Source organism: Protomyctophum parallelum (genome assembly GCF_964188405.1).
Source record: "Protomyctophum parallelum genome assembly, chromosome: 1".
Lineage (NCBI taxonomy): Eukaryota > Metazoa > Chordata > Actinopteri > Myctophiformes > Myctophidae > Protomyctophum > Protomyctophum parallelum.
The window spans coordinates 36,707,988-36,725,935 of record NC_139697.1 but is presented as its reverse complement, the minus strand read 5'-3'; the positions used below and the strand labels follow the sequence as shown (position 1 = coordinate 36,725,935).

At 43.0% G+C, this 17,948-nt stretch overlaps 1 protein-coding gene across 1 annotated transcript in view; it reads left to right on the top strand.

Annotated features, from left to right (window-relative positions):
- Window positions 1–17,948, top strand: part of LOC310876250 (receptor-type tyrosine-protein phosphatase U-like) — a 155,978-nt gene that overhangs the window by 21,480 nt on the left and 116,550 nt on the right. Inside the window, exon 2 of the mRNA XM_083789734.1 lies at window positions 15,494–15,622. Coding sequence (XP_083645860.1) covers window positions 15,494–15,622 — 129 coding nt within the window. The remainder of the gene's footprint in view (window positions 1–15,493; window positions 15,623–17,948) is intronic.

The window sequence follows — 17,948 nt, the reverse complement described above, 5'->3', positions numbered from 1 at the left end:
TCACTCCTGGTGACTTGTGAAGCTCATCTCCCCTTCCTCTCTCTGCGCTCCCTTCCTGTAATTTCACTCTAATTTACCTTCTGATGTGCAGCCGGCTGTGTGAACCCCGGGGCTGGTTCTGGGGTTCTAGATAGAGCTACACCAATATACTGGCTATTGGTTTGGCCAATATGTCGGGCATTATTGACTCTGTCAGGTGGAAACCTTATTATGTCCAAAGCTGTTATATAACACGTTATGCGGAGATAAGAGGTTTCAACCAGACTATATACTGTAAAACAGACTAGAATCAGTAATTCCAGTATTGGAATTACATGAAGTACATTCAGCCGATTAAAAAAAAAATCAACCCTAATTTGGTCATTTCATAGGCTTTTTTTTATTTATTTAAAAGAAAAGAAAAGAAAATATATATTATTAAATATCAGATAGGAATCAGATAGATTCCTCTGTATCTGTTAATTGTGTAAAGGAGCGCTGGGTGGAAGACTGGGAGATGTAAATCTCTGATGATCGCGGGAGGTTTTTTATGTGTGAAGTTTGATTGAAGGTGATCAGACATGATCAGAAATGATGAGGTGTTACAGTTGGGTGGTTGCACAAGACATTTGACACTACTGTTGTTTGTGAGATTAGTTGCAGAGACATGCACACACACACACACACACACACACACACACACACACACACACACACGCAACTCAACAGAATTGAACAAATAATAATGAAAAATACGAAACTAACTCTGCATGCATGCGTATTCAGTTCATTCAACCATTAATGCTTTTCTCTCTTTGACAGCCAATCTTTGTCACTGTTCGTTCTTCTGTGCATGATGGTTAGTTGCGCTCTCTCTCTCTCTCTCTCTCTCTCTCTCTCTCTTCTTCTCTCTCAGTCTCATCTTGTCATTATTTTCTCTCTCCCTCTTTATCTTTTCCTCTTTGCATCTTTTATGAAAACATCTGCCTCCATTCTTCATTGTATACAATGGGGCCGTTGATGATGCTGATTATGAATAGATGGCTGCATTGTTGCATTGTTTTCTTGGTTGAGGGTTGATTGCGTTTAATCTGCGATAATAATATTGGAAGGTGGCCTGCAGCTGCAGCGCTGTGGCTCATTTACTGTATATAGCGGTACTTTTTGTTACATGACTGTGTCGATCTATACTATAAGTCCCTAAGTTCTGCTATTTCATGTCATTTAAGTAACACCTTGAGGAGAAGAGCATATAAATGATTGTTTTCATGAAAACCATTTGTGGAAGAGAATGTTCAGATAGAGGGGAGATAAGTAATAGTTATCCTGAATATGGAACGAGCAGCCCTGAGGGTAATGTTTATCTTCAACTGAGCTTTATGTTATTGCTTCTTTTTAGCTGTGGAATTGAAAGTGTTCTTACAGTATATCGAAATCCACAAACATCAGACATACAAATACAAATAAATACAAATAATAATGTCTGTGATTAGACCCCCGGAGGCTTTCTGATAATGAATGCTGCTTTGCTTTTCATTACACTCCAAGAAAAGCTACTCTCCTCCAAGCATGTTTGTTTTCACCCCACTGTACGTCTGGTTCACTCTCTCTCACAAACCCCAATCACACACACTGCATGCACAGCATACACAAGCACACACTGCATCCACGCACGCACATAAATACCAACTGCCATCGGTTTATTATTTATTATCATCCAGATGATTTTATTCAACTGTCAGCCTATCGCCACCCACAAAATCTCTATTCACACCACTGATGTGTCGCTATTGCTATGGCAACAAGACTCATTGGATCCTCCTATAAGGTATGCTGAATCCATGGAAGAAAGACCTTATTTCCTATCCATTAAGTATTTTATGGACCATAAGCATTTAAACCCAGCAAGACATGTCTAAATAGGTTAATTGCGTATTAGACTCCCATCATTGCAGGCTAGACAATGTCATACATGCTACAATGACTTCCATTACCAGCAGCTCGGCTGTTAAATATCATCAGGTGAAGTGACATGAAGGAAGTTATGGCAATATAGATCCAATCCTCTCTGTCGCTATGAAGCAAAACATAAAGATGTAGTTTAATATCCTTCTTGTGTTTCATGCTTAAAAGGAACCAGGAGAGAGAGAGAGAGGTGTGGAAACTGTTCTCTCCAATCCCCCCCTCGCTCTGGCTCATTTCCTCCGTGGTTCATTTCTCCTTCCGGCTGCTTGTTCTGCTGCTACACAGGAGGCCTGTGGTCATTATCACCCATGAGTGCTGCTCCTCCGCTGGGCTTTGAGGGGCCGACTAGTGACACGGGTCCTTTCTTGTCACGCTCTGTGCACCGCTGCCTGGCTCCAGCCATCTGCTAGTGGCTTCATGGCTCGTCTTGTCACAGTGAATCTCCAGGTCGTCTCCTGAGAGGCTGACCTCCATCAGAAGTTTGATACTACTTATTATATTTGATTTGCACATCTGAACAATCTGAAGACAATAGTCATTATGCACCCAGAGGGGAGAATAGGTTGGCATGGATCACAACAACACTGACTCCTGGATGGGGGCAGTGTTGATACATTTTTCGAGTGGTGCAGCCACTCCAATGCACAGCAATGTGTGTCCCTATACGTGTCTGTTTAGGCTCCCTATATGTCTGTCCGTCTGTTTAGGGTACCAACAGGAGACAAAGTGGTGCTGTTGAGCTTCACACTTGTGCACAGGTGCATGATGGGAAGCTGAGTTTTTAGCAGCGCACACACACACACGTGTGTGCGCGTGTGTGTGCGTGCACAGGCTTCACTGAACACAGGAGAACGTATGTCATGCACACTGCCAGTAAAGTTCTAGTAGTGTTGATATAGTAGTGAATATCAACATCCTAATACATCCTGATAATGGGGGGTCAAATTATGACAGGCAATTCCTGCTGTCAAAATATGACCCCCCCAGTCAAAAAACACTTTGTTTGAAATAGACACTCATGCTTTCCGAGCATGATTTGGACTGGGAGGAGGAGTAGGACTAAGGCCCTATACTAGTAGTAGTAGTAGTAGTATCAGATCCTGATATGAAAGTGTGGTTTTGTTTTAAATTAATTTGTCTAAAATGTAAAGTGTACATAATAAATAGCTTCATAGTGGTGATATTGTTAGAATAGAACTCATTTCAAGTGTATTGAACAACCCGATCTCACCCAAACACAGTGAAATAACACCTCAAAGCCGTACATACGCTACTAGAAAACCCCAAAATCCGTACATCTTACATGAACTGCCCTATAGTTTAGACCGCGACGGAGGGGGCGGTGTCTCAAGCGAACCTGAGCAACGAGAGCCACCACCAGGTGAGCTAAAGCGAGCGAGTTGTCGCGGCGAACTTTGCAAAGTTCGATTGAGCCGACTCATACCCGTCCGCGTTGCAACCCGATGGGCACAGAATTGTAAATAATGTTGAGCGCATTTGCGGGTGAAAGCCACGCATCCATACGCAGTACTAGTGTAATATGTACGGGGTTTTCTAGTAGTGCATGTATGGAACTGCCAATCTGTGTCACCGTGTTTGGGTGAGATCGGGCTCGTATTGAATTATAATGAAATTAAACTACTGCTCATTTGACTAGGGATCTCCTTGTAGCCAATCACACACCCCTGGGGGGTCCCTGAACCACTGGCCTGGGGTACAGAATGTCTCTAGTTTAGCGGTGGTGTCAGACTAGGATTATAGGATAATAGAAATATAGGTTGAGATACTCATGTTTGAGCTTTCTCCTCTGTAAAAAGATTAGATTCAATTAGATTAGATTCAATTTATTTATTGTTATTTCACACGCAGAGTTCAGCAGGGAGACAGCAACAGGAAAGAAGCTGTTCCTGAGCCTAGTAGTGCGGGAGCCAATAGTCCTGTAGCCCCTCCCAGAAGGGAGAAGGGAAAAGAGTCTGTGGTTTGGATGAGAGGGGTCTTTTACAATACCTCTCGCCCTACGCAGACATCTCATTGCTGCTTAATTAGCGGTAGCTTCTCTAATGAAACAACTTTAGGGATTCTTTTTTTTTAATGGTATGGTGTTATACCTTTACTGTTAGGGAAATATTTATTTAAGAGATGGTGTTGCTTGATCTCTGCTTGGCGCCGCAGTCACATATTTGCATATAGCCGATGCCTTCACGGCTGTTGGCCTGCTGTGCTGGAGAGCTGTAATGACTGGAGTGCTTTCCTACAACGTCTCTGGAAACTCACTGGAGGTGGATGTGTGTGGGTGAGGTTGAGTGTTCTGACATTACCCTGAACCTTCAGATCTCTTTAATCCTCCTCGGTTGGACATGCTCGCTGAATAAAAACCTAAGCCTGTTATTCCACTGGGTGACCTTCCTCGACCCATTCTCCAACTTTCAAGGTTTCACCTTTAACCTCTGACCCTCAGTTCCAGCGGTTGTTCCTGGCGTTGTTTCATCCAAGTTCATATAAAAAAGGAAAAGAGCATTTTTCTACGCCTGGCAAGGCTGGCATGATTGGAATGATTGCGGCATTTGTCAGATATTTCGGTTTCCGGAAGAATGGATACATCATTTTCTGATCTTTTTTGCTTTTCTATGCACACACTATACAATATTTATTGAGGTATCTAATAGGCACAGAGTAAGTTTCCGACTGGGCTGCATATGGGCTTTCATCGCAAGAACTGGTTGACAGGCTGTCAATAATTGACTGTCTCACAATAACAGCCCATACTTACAGAAACATTAAATTAATTATTTGCCTCCCAGTGCGATGAATCTGCCAGCTGGACTCATCAGACCAAGAAAATAATGCAGATGCTTTTTGCATTTCTTTTGGGACTGTAGACCTGTTTCTTTTGAGATTGTGTATGTGTGTGCACACATGTACGGGGGTCATGTCAATCTTTTGGATGTCTCCTAGGCAAAACTTAATTTCTAAATGAATTAATTAGGTTTAAGCCTCTTACTAGGACTTCTATCATCATATATGGAGCTTTAGTAGCTAAACTGAAACGGCTTACTTTGAAGTTGTATGAAGTCTCTTGTGACTTCCATATGTCCACACTTGCCTTTAGTGAGGAATTCTGGCAGCGATTGTTTTCTACACGGAACGAGTTGGACGGTTTACAAGCGACTTCTAGAGGCATACTTGATGTTCCCCCTTGACTAATGCTTGGCTGGCTGGAATGAGAGGACAAGGAAGAAAAATAGGAAGGAGGGAAATGATGATGAGTTCCAGGGGGCATCCCGGTCTTTGTTTGCTCTGGGAGGATGTGGGGAGCTGTAATTAAACCTCAGTAAAGACGGTGCTCTCTCTGGAGAGAACTGATCGCCCTCACAGCGTTGTTCTCATCTCTATGGTTATTATCGCCCACCATAATAAGAGTCTCATAGCTGTGTTGTTTGCCCAGTGAGGGTTCTTTACAATGTCGGCTCCATTTCACGGTAGTGCAGGACAGGTCCAGGTCGGGCCCTTGCAGCAGGGCAGAGGAGAGCCCTAAACGCAGCTAGTGAGCGCTGGTGCATTGATAAAGAAGCACCTCAACATGATCTGTGTCAGAGCAGGCAGTGCAGAGGCCACCCCCAGTGCAGCCTAGGACCCAGTGCTCTGTCTGGTAAGACGCCGCAGTCCGAGAGTCATAGAAGACACATAGATCCGTTCTGTTGAAATGCACTCATTTCACACATAATTGACTTCAGCTCTGCTTCGAGCAACTCTCAATGTTTATTTTATTATGGAAATCGACATTGGAGCTCTGAAAACCTTTACCATAAATTAAGAAGAAAGTAAACAAACATTGAATGTGACCAGCTATGAAGATGTCAGGTTGTATTTATTGGTATATTAGCATTGTTCGATTTTAATAATGTGCCCATTTTGCACAAAATCATTATGAAAGACCATGCATAATATTGTGTAACCTTGTGCACAACCATAAGGGTCGTCGAGTGTGCATGTAGGTCAGTACAGCCCTCACCCTCCTCTGTTGGAGGGCACCCTTAAAACACCCTTAAAGCCTTCCACATGGTGGCAAAAATGCCTCATCTCTGTTGATAAAATGTTCATTATTCTGCAATGGTACCTTCAGGACATGACCCACCCCTACTCGCGCACAAAGATCGGCTGATCCGTCCATTCGACACCCTGGCCATCGCGACAAGATTCCTAGGGGTCGATTTAGGACTTCTATGTTACTTACTTCTATATTACTAATCTAATTACAGTATTATGATCTGGGGGCGTGTAGTATGTCATATTGCAATTTTGGGCATGTTAAGAAGCGCTTTTGACACCCCGCGGAGTTCGCAAAACGGCCTTGAATTAGTCATGGGTGTGTTTAAGGCGTGTTTGAGACGTACCCAATCAACATGTCCGTACTATTCTCTTTACCAGTCAGCTGATGTCACATACGGAATGCGCACTTTGGGGGTCGTGGTATGACATTTCTTCAGGCTGGCACCATAGAAGACATGACATGCCTTTGTCACATTTGGGGGTCGATTTAGGACTTCTATGTTACTTACTTCTATATTACTAATCTAATTACAGTATTATGATCTGGGGGCGTGTAGTATGTCATATTGCAATTTTGGGCATGTTAAGAAGCGCTTTTGACACCCCGCGGAGTTCGCAAAACGGCCTTGAATTAGTCATGGGTGTGTTTAAGGCGTGTTTGAGACGTACCCAATCAACATGTCCGTACTATTCTCTTTACCAGTCAGCTGATGTCACATACGGAATGCGCACTTTGGGGGTCGTGGTATGACATTTCTTCAGGCTGGCACCATAGAAGACATGACATGCCTTTGTCACATTTGGGTTAATTATTCCTATTGCACTGCATGCTGTCACCTTTATGCCTCAAAAGAACAGACCCACCTTTCAGATCGGAATGGAATTGCGAGTAGATATAGCAGCATATTGGCAAATTGCCAATCCATGCGTAATTAATTAATTCGATAACGATAGAACCATGTACCATACAGCGAATGAAAGCAAGATTCATAAGGAATATGGAGATTTTTACATTTAATAAAACGGTTGAGAAATGAGAGAACCATGAGTGTTTATAGGCTAATATCAACGTTTTTTTATGAAAGACCAAACGGGCTGTGAACTTGAAGAGCTCAATCACCATCCCGACACGGAAGAAATATAGCCTAGTGCATGCATGTATATGCACTGCATTGCACTTGCACACACTAGCCTACACACGCTCTTTATTTGTTTCTATTGAAAAACACCAGTAAAATAACGTTTATTATATTTTATTTCATTCAAGTCACGACGAAGGAATGAGTTGAATGCGTGCTGCGTAATGCTGTGGCCCCGATGGTATGGTCTTCGCTGAGTTCGCTCGTAGCATTTTATTGAAGAAGACTTGAATCGGGTGTGATACAGCATATGAAAGCACATTTCCCACGGATTATGGAGATGTTTTTATTTATTTTTAAGGTTGAGAAATGAAAGAATTATGGCCGTTTCTAATCTCAACATTTTTTTTTAAAAGACGCAAAACCGCCATGTCTCATAGAAACAAGTAAATAGGTCTATAAAAATAAGCGCATATAACAGGGGTCTGTAACCTATTTTAAATGAAGTGCCATGTTTTTATTTTCTAAATAGTGAGTCTGCCATATCCAGATTAATTTGAATGACACCACATTAAAATAAAAAAACATATTTTGATTGTCCACAAATATAAAGTTCTTCCTTCTTTTTAAATATGTTCTTGCACATTGTTATAATGATCATTATATATCCCCCTGCAGTCAGAGTTCATAGTTTTAATGAATGAATGTGATGCATTGTGAGCTGGTATAGATCTGCTATTTTCAAAAGTAATCTTTTTATTTAATTTTTGGATTAGCTGTCCTTAGTTGGGCAAATGCATTCATCTGGGGATCCTTGACATGGGAATGTGCTGTGTGACGATCACTGGTTTAAACAACATTAGGAGAAAAGCCCAAATAACCACTTTAGAAACAAGAAAAGCAACCACACAAAGCAACTTTACAGAAAAATAAGCCGCTTATAATAAACAGACATGGCAACACTCTACCAGCCTTCCAGAGCCGCTCAAGTGTCAAATCAAACAGTGCTTTTTGCGTTTATGAGGTGGTCAGACCCACGTCTAATCGTTATGCGCTGAGTGTCTTTAGGTCAAGGGGCTTAATAGCAAATTGCGCAAAGCGAGAATAATTAACATATGGACACTCCCACAATGCTAAAATATTCAGGGACGCGGTATGCCAAATGTGTGTGCGTTCAACACGGGCCGAGTGCGTTCAACACGGGCCGATATGCCTTTCATAATACGAATGTGCGCAGAGCGAGGCCAATTTATGTATCACGACCTGGTAAACTGCACCTTCAAAATCGACCTGCTAGACTCTTCTTTTCTGTCGCAGTCAGAAAATTCACCTCTTCAGGCTCTCCCTCACCCCATAGACCCCTCCAACATCACTAACAATAGCATACACTGGTTAAGCAGTTTACGCGGGTTTAGAGAGAGCCTTCGGTTTGTGTGAGGTGAGAGCAACATAATTGATGTCTCTAGTGGAGGCAGAAAGTGAAAGATGGAATGATAAATGAACAGATAGAGGCTCCACTAATGAGAAGTATGTGCACTGGACACAATGACTGCTTCCCTTTTCCACCCCAACAAATTAATAATAATTGATGAAAGTTTTTCACAACACCACACACTGTGGATCAGTAATTTCACACATCATCCTATACCCCACAGTGACAATCTTAGCACATACTCCAACTGGAATAGTGCCGCATATGATTACAAAGGAAATTAGAATTTGCCACCATATGTTTTTGCACTGCTTTTATTTACTTTTAATGTAATTTTATTAACATAATTGTCTCCACCAGACCGAAGGCATGGGGAGACCCGACCCTGACCCTGTCCGTGTGTCCATGTGTGTGTCCGTCTGTCCGTCTGTGATCAGCTAATCTCCGGCACTGTTGGCTTGGCACTGTTGGCAGCGAAATTTTGCACTGACACTCCCTGCATGCCAGAGCATAACCTCTGCCCCACATTTAAAAAAAAAAAATTACAGTACACCTACATATTTTGTCCAAACATCACGCAAATCAGTACACTCTCTATAGCCATTAAATTAAACAGCTCTTTCAGATTTTTCATACTTCATTCTGATTCCTGATGGGTTGTAGAATTGGCTTCCAAAATTTTGTAGGACTGCTCCATTTTTAACAAAATGCTTCATGAACATGCTTCCGTGACATTTTGCACACACATTCCCACTAGACTAGGCAGAGGAAACTTGCAATGTTCAGCCTCATGGTGGTGCTATAACAGGCCGATTTGTGCTTTTACCTAACTGCACCAATCTGTCTAAAACCTTGTATGTGCACTCCCTAGAGGCCAAGGAAAAGCCTTTGCCCTGCATTTCATCACATCTGCGCTTTAGTGCAGATTGACATGAGGCTTGACATGGTATGTGCTGTACCAGATGAATATAGTTCAAATGTTGTATGTTCTACACTTTATTAGATTGAACACGTAGATTGAAATCCTCCTGCTCTCAAGGGTTTATGGAAGAAGTGTGGTTGTTGTTATCAATGGTCTTTATAGATTCAGAGGTTGGATGAGGCTCTGCATTGATGAGGAATGTCTCTCCTCCTATACAGTAGTGCCTCCTCCTCCTCGCAATAAACCTGAAGCTGATGCATGGCCTGCACTCGCCTCCACTTTATCTGCAACCAAACAGAAGACTCAGTCAGAACATTGTGGTTCCTGGGTCCCATCAGACCTTCCTGCTGTGAGGTCTGGAAAGCTGTGATTAAATAGATGCCAGTGAGCGGGGCTCCTTGTACATTCTGCAGGTTTGCCTGAGGGAACAGCACTGTCTTTCATCTAAAGAACAAGAGATCTCCCCCCAGGTTTCACTTAGTCAAGTTTAAACAGTCAAACAGTCAAACATGAGATGAGACAACTATTTAATGGCCTTTTCATACATCTGAAGGTTTCTGTCCAGCATTTGACAGTGGTTGGAATTGTTCTAGAGATGTTTCACTACTAGTTAAAGCTAGTTATTTTTGCATTGAATGCATTGAATTGTCAGTGTAACAGTAGCCTGAGCTAACGTGTTAGGTTTCTGGTCTAGAGGGGCGGGTCGCGGCTCAGATTTGCGCACGCCCTGATTGGATCTCATCGATGTGTCCGTCACCCCCGGCCCCTCCTCTCCCCCTTAGTGCAGCGCTACGTCACATAATTTGGAGCGACGCCCACCCGGAAGGGTTGACTCCCACTTTTAGACCAGAGCGGCCAATGCGTTCCTCCAGGCTTTCAATTTTTGCACCAACAAAAATGAAAGCCTGGTACCAAGGCTAGTGTAACAGTGAATGTTTGAGTACTAGTACATTCTATGCCAACATCTGTACACATGATGAAACTGAAAGAAACATGATGAGAAACCCTCCCCACCCAGTGCTCTTTTATTACGTATGTGTTTTAACTTGTTTGACCTATCATCATATCAACCAATACTTCAGTCTGCCATCATACCTCTCCTGCTGTTAGACAGCCCACGACACACAGAGCACAGTCAGGTTAGTGATGTTCAAGTGTTAGACTGTAAGTGTAAGCCATTAGTCACGTTAGCGAGGTCCAGGCCCAGCAGGGTCAAAGCAGGTTGGTGTTGCTGGACAGTTGCATCTGGAGGCCCCTCGTAGAGATTTGAGTGCTGTTTCTGATTAATCACCCTCCAGGGCCTTTACTGGCTGTTCAGGCTTGATCTATTCTAAAATCACAAGTTGAAAATGCCTCACTTTTGAGAGTAAAACAAACTGTATTAATTCGGACGACAAGTTCAGTTTGTTTGCCAAAATATCGTCAAGGAATTTCACTTACAATACTTACTTGTACAGTAGATCATCTCTTAAAAAATATAATGAAGAATAATATAGGCTTAAATTATTAATCAGAATAATTAATTTAGATGCTTATATATATATATATATATATTTAAAAAAAATTAAGAAAGAAAAAAAACACATCAATTAAGTGAATTAACCAACATGAGTACGATTAAGTCATTTTTGTTTCTAAATTTCAGTTTTGCATACATTTTAAGCTACCCACCTCAGGAGGTCAGACACAGGAAAGCAGCGAGACAAGATAAGATTTATAAAAGCATGACAAAAGCAAAGTCGTCAAATTCAGAATTCAGTCTAAAATTCCATCAAGCGGTTTCTGGGCGGGCATTTTGACAGCAATTCAGTCAGATAACTCACGAATTGATTGAACAAATATTTATTATAGAATGAGAATACAAGTGTGCATATGACATTTTATCTTGGTGTTCGGCTCTGCTACATTCTTCTCCCTGCTCGGCACACTTATACAACCATCATTAAGAGCAGGTACTAGATAGATATACAATAACAACCCCCCGGGGAACAGAAATAGCAGAGCCCACTGTTGGTGCTGAGGTGGCGGTGGGAGCAAACAGTGCATAACAGCACCAGCAATAGAACGCATATGCAGAGGAAGGAACGCAGGAAGAATCCAGACTTAGGTGAGCTTAAATACCCCACCCAATTGGTCAGCTGATTGCCACGTCAGCGAATGACATGAGGGTCTTGCATAACACTGAATGAGCCCCTCTAGTACACCTGACTGAACTAACTCTCTGCAAGCTACGTATCATTTCTTTTTAACCCATTCTGACCTTAGATCAGATTCTAAAAATGTCAGTCGTTCTTCGATTTAAAAAAAAAAAGCTCGTAGCGCGCCACTCGGTGGCTCGCTATGGTTCCCGTTCAGAATGGATTAACAGAGATCATCAGTCTGATCCTGCATCATGAACTGTCAACTGAACACAAACGTCAAGGCAGTTTTATTTATTTAGCACCAAATCACAGTACAATAGTCATCTCATGACTCTTTATAGAGCAATACTCTTTAACGTAGAATGTCACATAGGTAGTCACATAGGTAGGTGAACACGGACATTGCTGTTCCTTGGAGTGGTTGCACCACTCAAAAAGGATGGCATAGAAAGAAAGAAAGATAATAGTGGATTTATGCTGGCTAGATAAAAAAAAAGAAGCTGTGTGGAAGTTGAGATGTTTGGGGAGCGTCTGAGCCTGACGTGACGCTGACATCAAAGCAGAGAAGCTCTCTCCACATATCCAAGACCTGTTAGTCTACTAGCTGGAGCTCTTGATCTACAAATTGCCTCACCTACCTTTTTAAAGTGGAGAACAATCACTTTTCTCACACAGATTTACAGTATTTGTCCCCTCTCTGGTCCCGCGAGACTCGTCAGCCGTGACAGTTTCTCTCACTGATGTCATTTTGGGTCCCTGGGTCCAGAGGTGGATCCATCTGTGGGTGGATTGTGTCTGTGTTGCAGAACAATGCTTTGATACTGTACTCATCTCTTGTTGTCTCTTGTGATGAGCAATTATCTACCACTCTAAAAGAGTTTTTTTCTTTTTTTACTGTGGTGGTGGTCGAATGTTAGTCATGTAACATGTTCTCTGCTGTCATGAAAAGCACAAATAATTCACTGTCAAAGCCATTAGCACCTCTCTTTGTGCAGACCTGACAACGACCACTCAGCAGCACTCCAAACAGACGCACGCACACACGCACGCACGCACGCACGCACGCACGCACGCACGCACGCACGCACGCACGCACGCACGCACGCACGCACGCACACACACACACACACACACACACACACACACACACACACACACACACACACACACACACACACACACACACACACACACACACACACACACACACACACACACACAATACATGAGGCATTTCTAATTACATGGCATTGCCCTCCCATCGTCAGATAAGCTAATTTGGGGAATGAGAAGAGAACATGGCACCTCCTGAAAGCAGAGGAGCATGATGGGAAAGGAGGATGGGCCTTAATGAGGAGAAACAGTGGAACGTGTCTCTCTCTCTCTCTCTCTCTCTCCATGCAGAGAAGGAGGCCTCTCTCTCGCCACAGAGACCTGCTCCACCACTCACCCCATCTCATTCTCACACAGCTGCATGGACACAGCACTACAACCAATTAAATACTCTGAAACATACACACACAATCTGCTTCAGGCATGGAGGAAGAGTCGGTGTGTGTGTGTGTGTTTTGTGGCAGATTCCAAAATAAGCTGTTAAACACAGGAACGTGAGTCCGGGTTGTGTATTGCAAAGCGATTAAGGCAATGCAGGCCTGACAGTGACACACATTTATTATTGTTTACATTTTTTGAACAAGTGAACAAAAACAGCCCCAGAAACATGAAAGTCAACGTCAGAGCTCAGAGGAGAAGGTCTGTGCATCCCCAAAAGGGGTACCGGTAAGTCTATTAGTGGAGGCTGGCACGGAGTCAGAGGAAGTCTTTTACACCAGCAGAGCTGCGGTCTAGAGTTAAAGTGACCACTTAAGCAAGGAACAGAACAGGGTCCTGGGACTTTGAGCAGCTCAGGACACATACCGGTATGTAGACTTATAGGGGATTCACACTGAGACGGACTGAATCCGTTTCATTGGAACCGTTTCCGAATACGGTTGCCTGGTCCCCGATGGCCATGATTCACATTGCCCGAGATTCAACAGCGCACCCAGGTACACTTGCATAACACACTTTAATCCTCCAGACGGCGGTTTGTTTGATGGCTGGCGCGCACGGACACTGACCATCAACTGTGCGACATTGTCTCAAATAAATCCAGACACACTGCATTGCATTGCCTCTTTGGCTTTTTGCCGTTATACTACTTCACTGTCAGCCTGCCTGCTATTCACTGTGTCAGTCAGTTCTGTGCTCCAGTGTATCAGTTTGCTATGGATTCTACTTCAGCATTATTATTATTTTGTTTTACTTTGGAAACTGTGCCAAGCAAAGCCCAAGAGCCACGTGTAGTCCGCAGAATAAGATCAGCGTGCACTGCAGTGCTGCGCGTATACGCAGATTCAACAGGAGACGGGCGGAGTTGAGAAATGCGCTGGTGTTACGCGTCGTGCAGCGGCTGTGTTTCTTTTTGTTGAGGCTTGGCTCGTCGACTAGAGATTGTGTCACGTTCTTTAAAAAAAACAGTCCACTTCCTTCTTTAGGTACGCATTCATTCACATTGGAACGATCCGTATCTGAATACACTTCAACGGTCCAGAGACCCGCCCCCCATGCGGTCCCGGGGACGGTTGGGCGATCCGCTCCCGGGAACGGTACGCATCATTCACACTACCACAACATCTGCCAAGTGGTCCCGAGTGCGCACCCGGGACCATAGTGTGAATCCCCTATTAGACCGCTAGGACCGAACACCCAGCCAAGTAAAGTGGTACGGTAGGTACATACTGTAGACCAGGAAATCATCAAAGCTAATGGAAGACCCCTGAAATAAATTGGTAAAATGTCTATCAGAAAGAAGCCATTGTCCATCATAGGGCCACAATTTAATAAAAATAATGAGCCATGGTATACACTATACAGTATGTACGTATGTGGTGTGAAAAGAAAGAATGTTCAAAGTACGGTATACAATATAACACTACACATTAAGGTTCTTTAACCACATAGGAACTGACATTATGGAAATCTTGGAAAAACTATTCAGCTTACTTGTGTAACAGATGAAGATCATACTGTACCTACCTTACCCTTAGGCCTGACCTCAAAATTTTAAAAAAATCTTCGAAATCCTTTAAAAAATAGCAGACCTACAAGCTCGTAGTGTGCCACTCGGTGGTGCGCTATGAGCTTGTAGATCTGCTATTTTTCAATAGCTAAATTATAACGTAATGTTTAAAACACCAAAGGGGGTTCCCGCCCCAAAATGGGTTAATTTCTTGTTGATTACTTAACATTACTTAATGTTTTTTTTTTCTTTGAAACGGTGTACAAATTTGACCCACTCTCTACAAACGCTTGCTGATGTGCATCTTTGGACAAAGAGACTTACTACAGGACAACAAGGTCACGTTAACAACAAACAGCCTGTGGATTGTTCGGATGGCGGAAGCTGAGAGGCTGGAATGAACACCCAGTGAGACGGTAGATGGAGCTGGCGGGTCACCATGACAGACTGAGTCCTGCTGGGTTCAATGTCCTCCTCCTCTGGCCTGTCATTTGTACAGTCACTGGCATTCCCTCACTCACCACAGTGGGCTAATTGAACCAAATGGAATGGAAGTGTTAGTGTGGCCACAGCCAACAGCCTGGCTCTGGCCATTACACAGGATTTAGCTTTTAGACTGGAAGGATTGTGTCGGATGTGATGTATGAAGGTAATTTACCGAGGGCCTGTGGTGATGTCAGTCGTTCCATCCCTGTGCTGCTGTTAATGATGGTTTTCTCCTGGTACCATGAAACAAGACAAAGACATTTAGCTAAAAGCTATGTCTTTTCCTGGAAGTGTTATTTCCTCCAATCATTTACAGTAATGTCCGTTGTGTACAGTAATCAAATACAGTAATGTTACATTTCTCTTCCCTCTGTCCAGCTGGCTGTACGTTTGACGAGGACTCTGAGTCCAGTTCGTGTGAGTACCGCCAGGGACAGGAAGACGACTTTGACTGGCAGCTGATCAGAACCTACACATGGCCGCACTCCACTCCTGACCTTCTACCAGGTAGGATATGAAAACATGTATTAATTTTAAGTGGTGCAACCACTTCATTACGTAGCCTGCCTGCCTGGCTGCCTGGCTGGCTACCTGTGTCTGAGCACGAAAATAGCATTTGGTTGGTTTTCAAAACCAAGTGTCACTGTTGTGCAGCCTTACACACACATACATGATGATTTCAGGTGTATCAGTACAGTACAGTACAGTACAGTACAGTACAGTACAGTACAGTACAGTACAGTACAGTACAGCAGGGGTTCTCAACCTTTTTGTCTGGGGACCCCCGGAAATGCTTTGGCCATGTCTCGCGACCCCCACCCCACCCCCCCTCCTCACCACCAATACAAACTGACTGCAAAAATAACCTTAATAATAGAGAAAATATATCATAAATGAATACTGAAACCAGATATATTCATTATGTTTATGCATGCACCAAGTACTATATGTAAAGTCTTAATTTCCAGCCATTTACTGGAAGTGTCTGGACATGGACAATATAATTGAACTTGGGTGCACGGATAATTTATTTATTTTCAAAATATTTTTATTGTATATAAATATACATCTCAGGAATTACAGAGATGTATATTACAGAGTTACCGTATGAAAAAAGTATTATTGCGCAATTCATGCCCCTTCAAGACAAAAGAAAAAAGAAGTCCCAATTCAGTAAAGCCAATTCCCAATTCCCCAGCCTCTCTTACGAGTACTCCATCTCTGCCTCGGGTCTCCTCCGATACCTGGGCCGTCAAGCCACCATTCTGTCCACCTGACAGTGAAAGGTCTCACCAGGGGGCGTAACGCATGTGGAGGTACACGCTATCCCCCCCACCTCCTCCCCCCCTGAACAGGCACCCTGACCGTTTGTGGGGATCATCAATGCAGCGACAAAGATAAGCCCTCCCCATTCGGCTTCCCCCGCGAACACGGCCAATTGTGTTCGTTGGAGCGCCTGGCCAAGCCGTATGCACCATGAAGACTAAGCTCCATGGTGGTGGGCAGGAACTTTACCCTGCACCACCCGGACGCCCCGATAGTGGTCCCAGCCAAGTCCCAACAGAGCAGACAGTTTACAGCTACCCCCCCACAAATATAATGCCTCTAGAAAATGTAAGACAAAATGAAAGGTAAATAGAAAGAAAATGGTAGCACGGATAATTTTTAAACCATTGATTTACACACAGTGGTAACAAAAGAGGATTTACGCACGCAGGCACGCACACACATGTGCCAGCATGCTCTCTGCATGCTACAGCCTGATTCCTGAATTGTTGTGCCAGGCCTCACGTCCTGGTGTGAGCAATGTGAATTCTAGGTTGTTGCCGGTGCAGCAAACTGCACGACTGGTGCAAAAGGGGACTGGTCAGGAATGACGAAGCGCAGACGTCCTCTGTGTGTGTGTGTGTGTGTGTGTGTGTGTGTGTGTGTGTGTGTGTGTGTGTGTGTGTGTGTGTGTGTGTGTGTAAATTTTGTTATGTTATGTTAACAAAGCTCCCTGGGATTGGTGGAGAGACACAGGTCAAAGGTCACTGCTGATTACACTTCCTGGTTGTCCTCAGGGCCTGGAAGCTCAAAACAGAACAGGCACACTTTTTATCATCTGTCATCATCTTTTGCGCAAGACAGTGTTCCTTCCTACGCTGTCTGAAGAAACATCACAATATGATTTAGATCTTTTGTTTGTGGCAGGCCAGCAGGGGGAGGGGTGCTATTTATTTTCCAACATACTGTAATTATTTAGACGCATATATACTCTGTCGAGTGCATACTTGCTTGTTGCACACTAGTAGGCCATAAATGGCCAACTAGTGCGCAAGCAGAGCGTGCAAGTACTTTCGACCGCTGTAAACTGTCAAATCTCAGTATCTCTGTGAAGGAACGTTTGAAATGTATAATTATTAGGTGTAACTATTTGCTACCTACCTACTTTATGCATATAAACAGTAAACACCTAGTATTATTAAGTATGGTTCAAGTTTCTATAAGAAATACAGTTTTATGATGTAGATATATTCTGGATCCCTTTTTAGTTTCTTACAGAAAAATAAATCATTGATATGTGATGAAAAAAAAGGTATATAAACTGAATTAAAATATGTTATACAGTATAATTATTCTGTAAACTGTGGAATCTCAGTATCTCTGTGAAGGAACGTTTGAAATGTCTAATTATTAGGTGTAACTATTTGCTACCTATCTACTTTATGCATGTAAACACCTAGTATTATTAAGTATGGTTCAAGTTTCTATCTATATAAGAAATACAGTTTTATCGAAAATAAATCATTGATATGTGATGAAAAAAAATGTATTAACTGAATTAAAATAT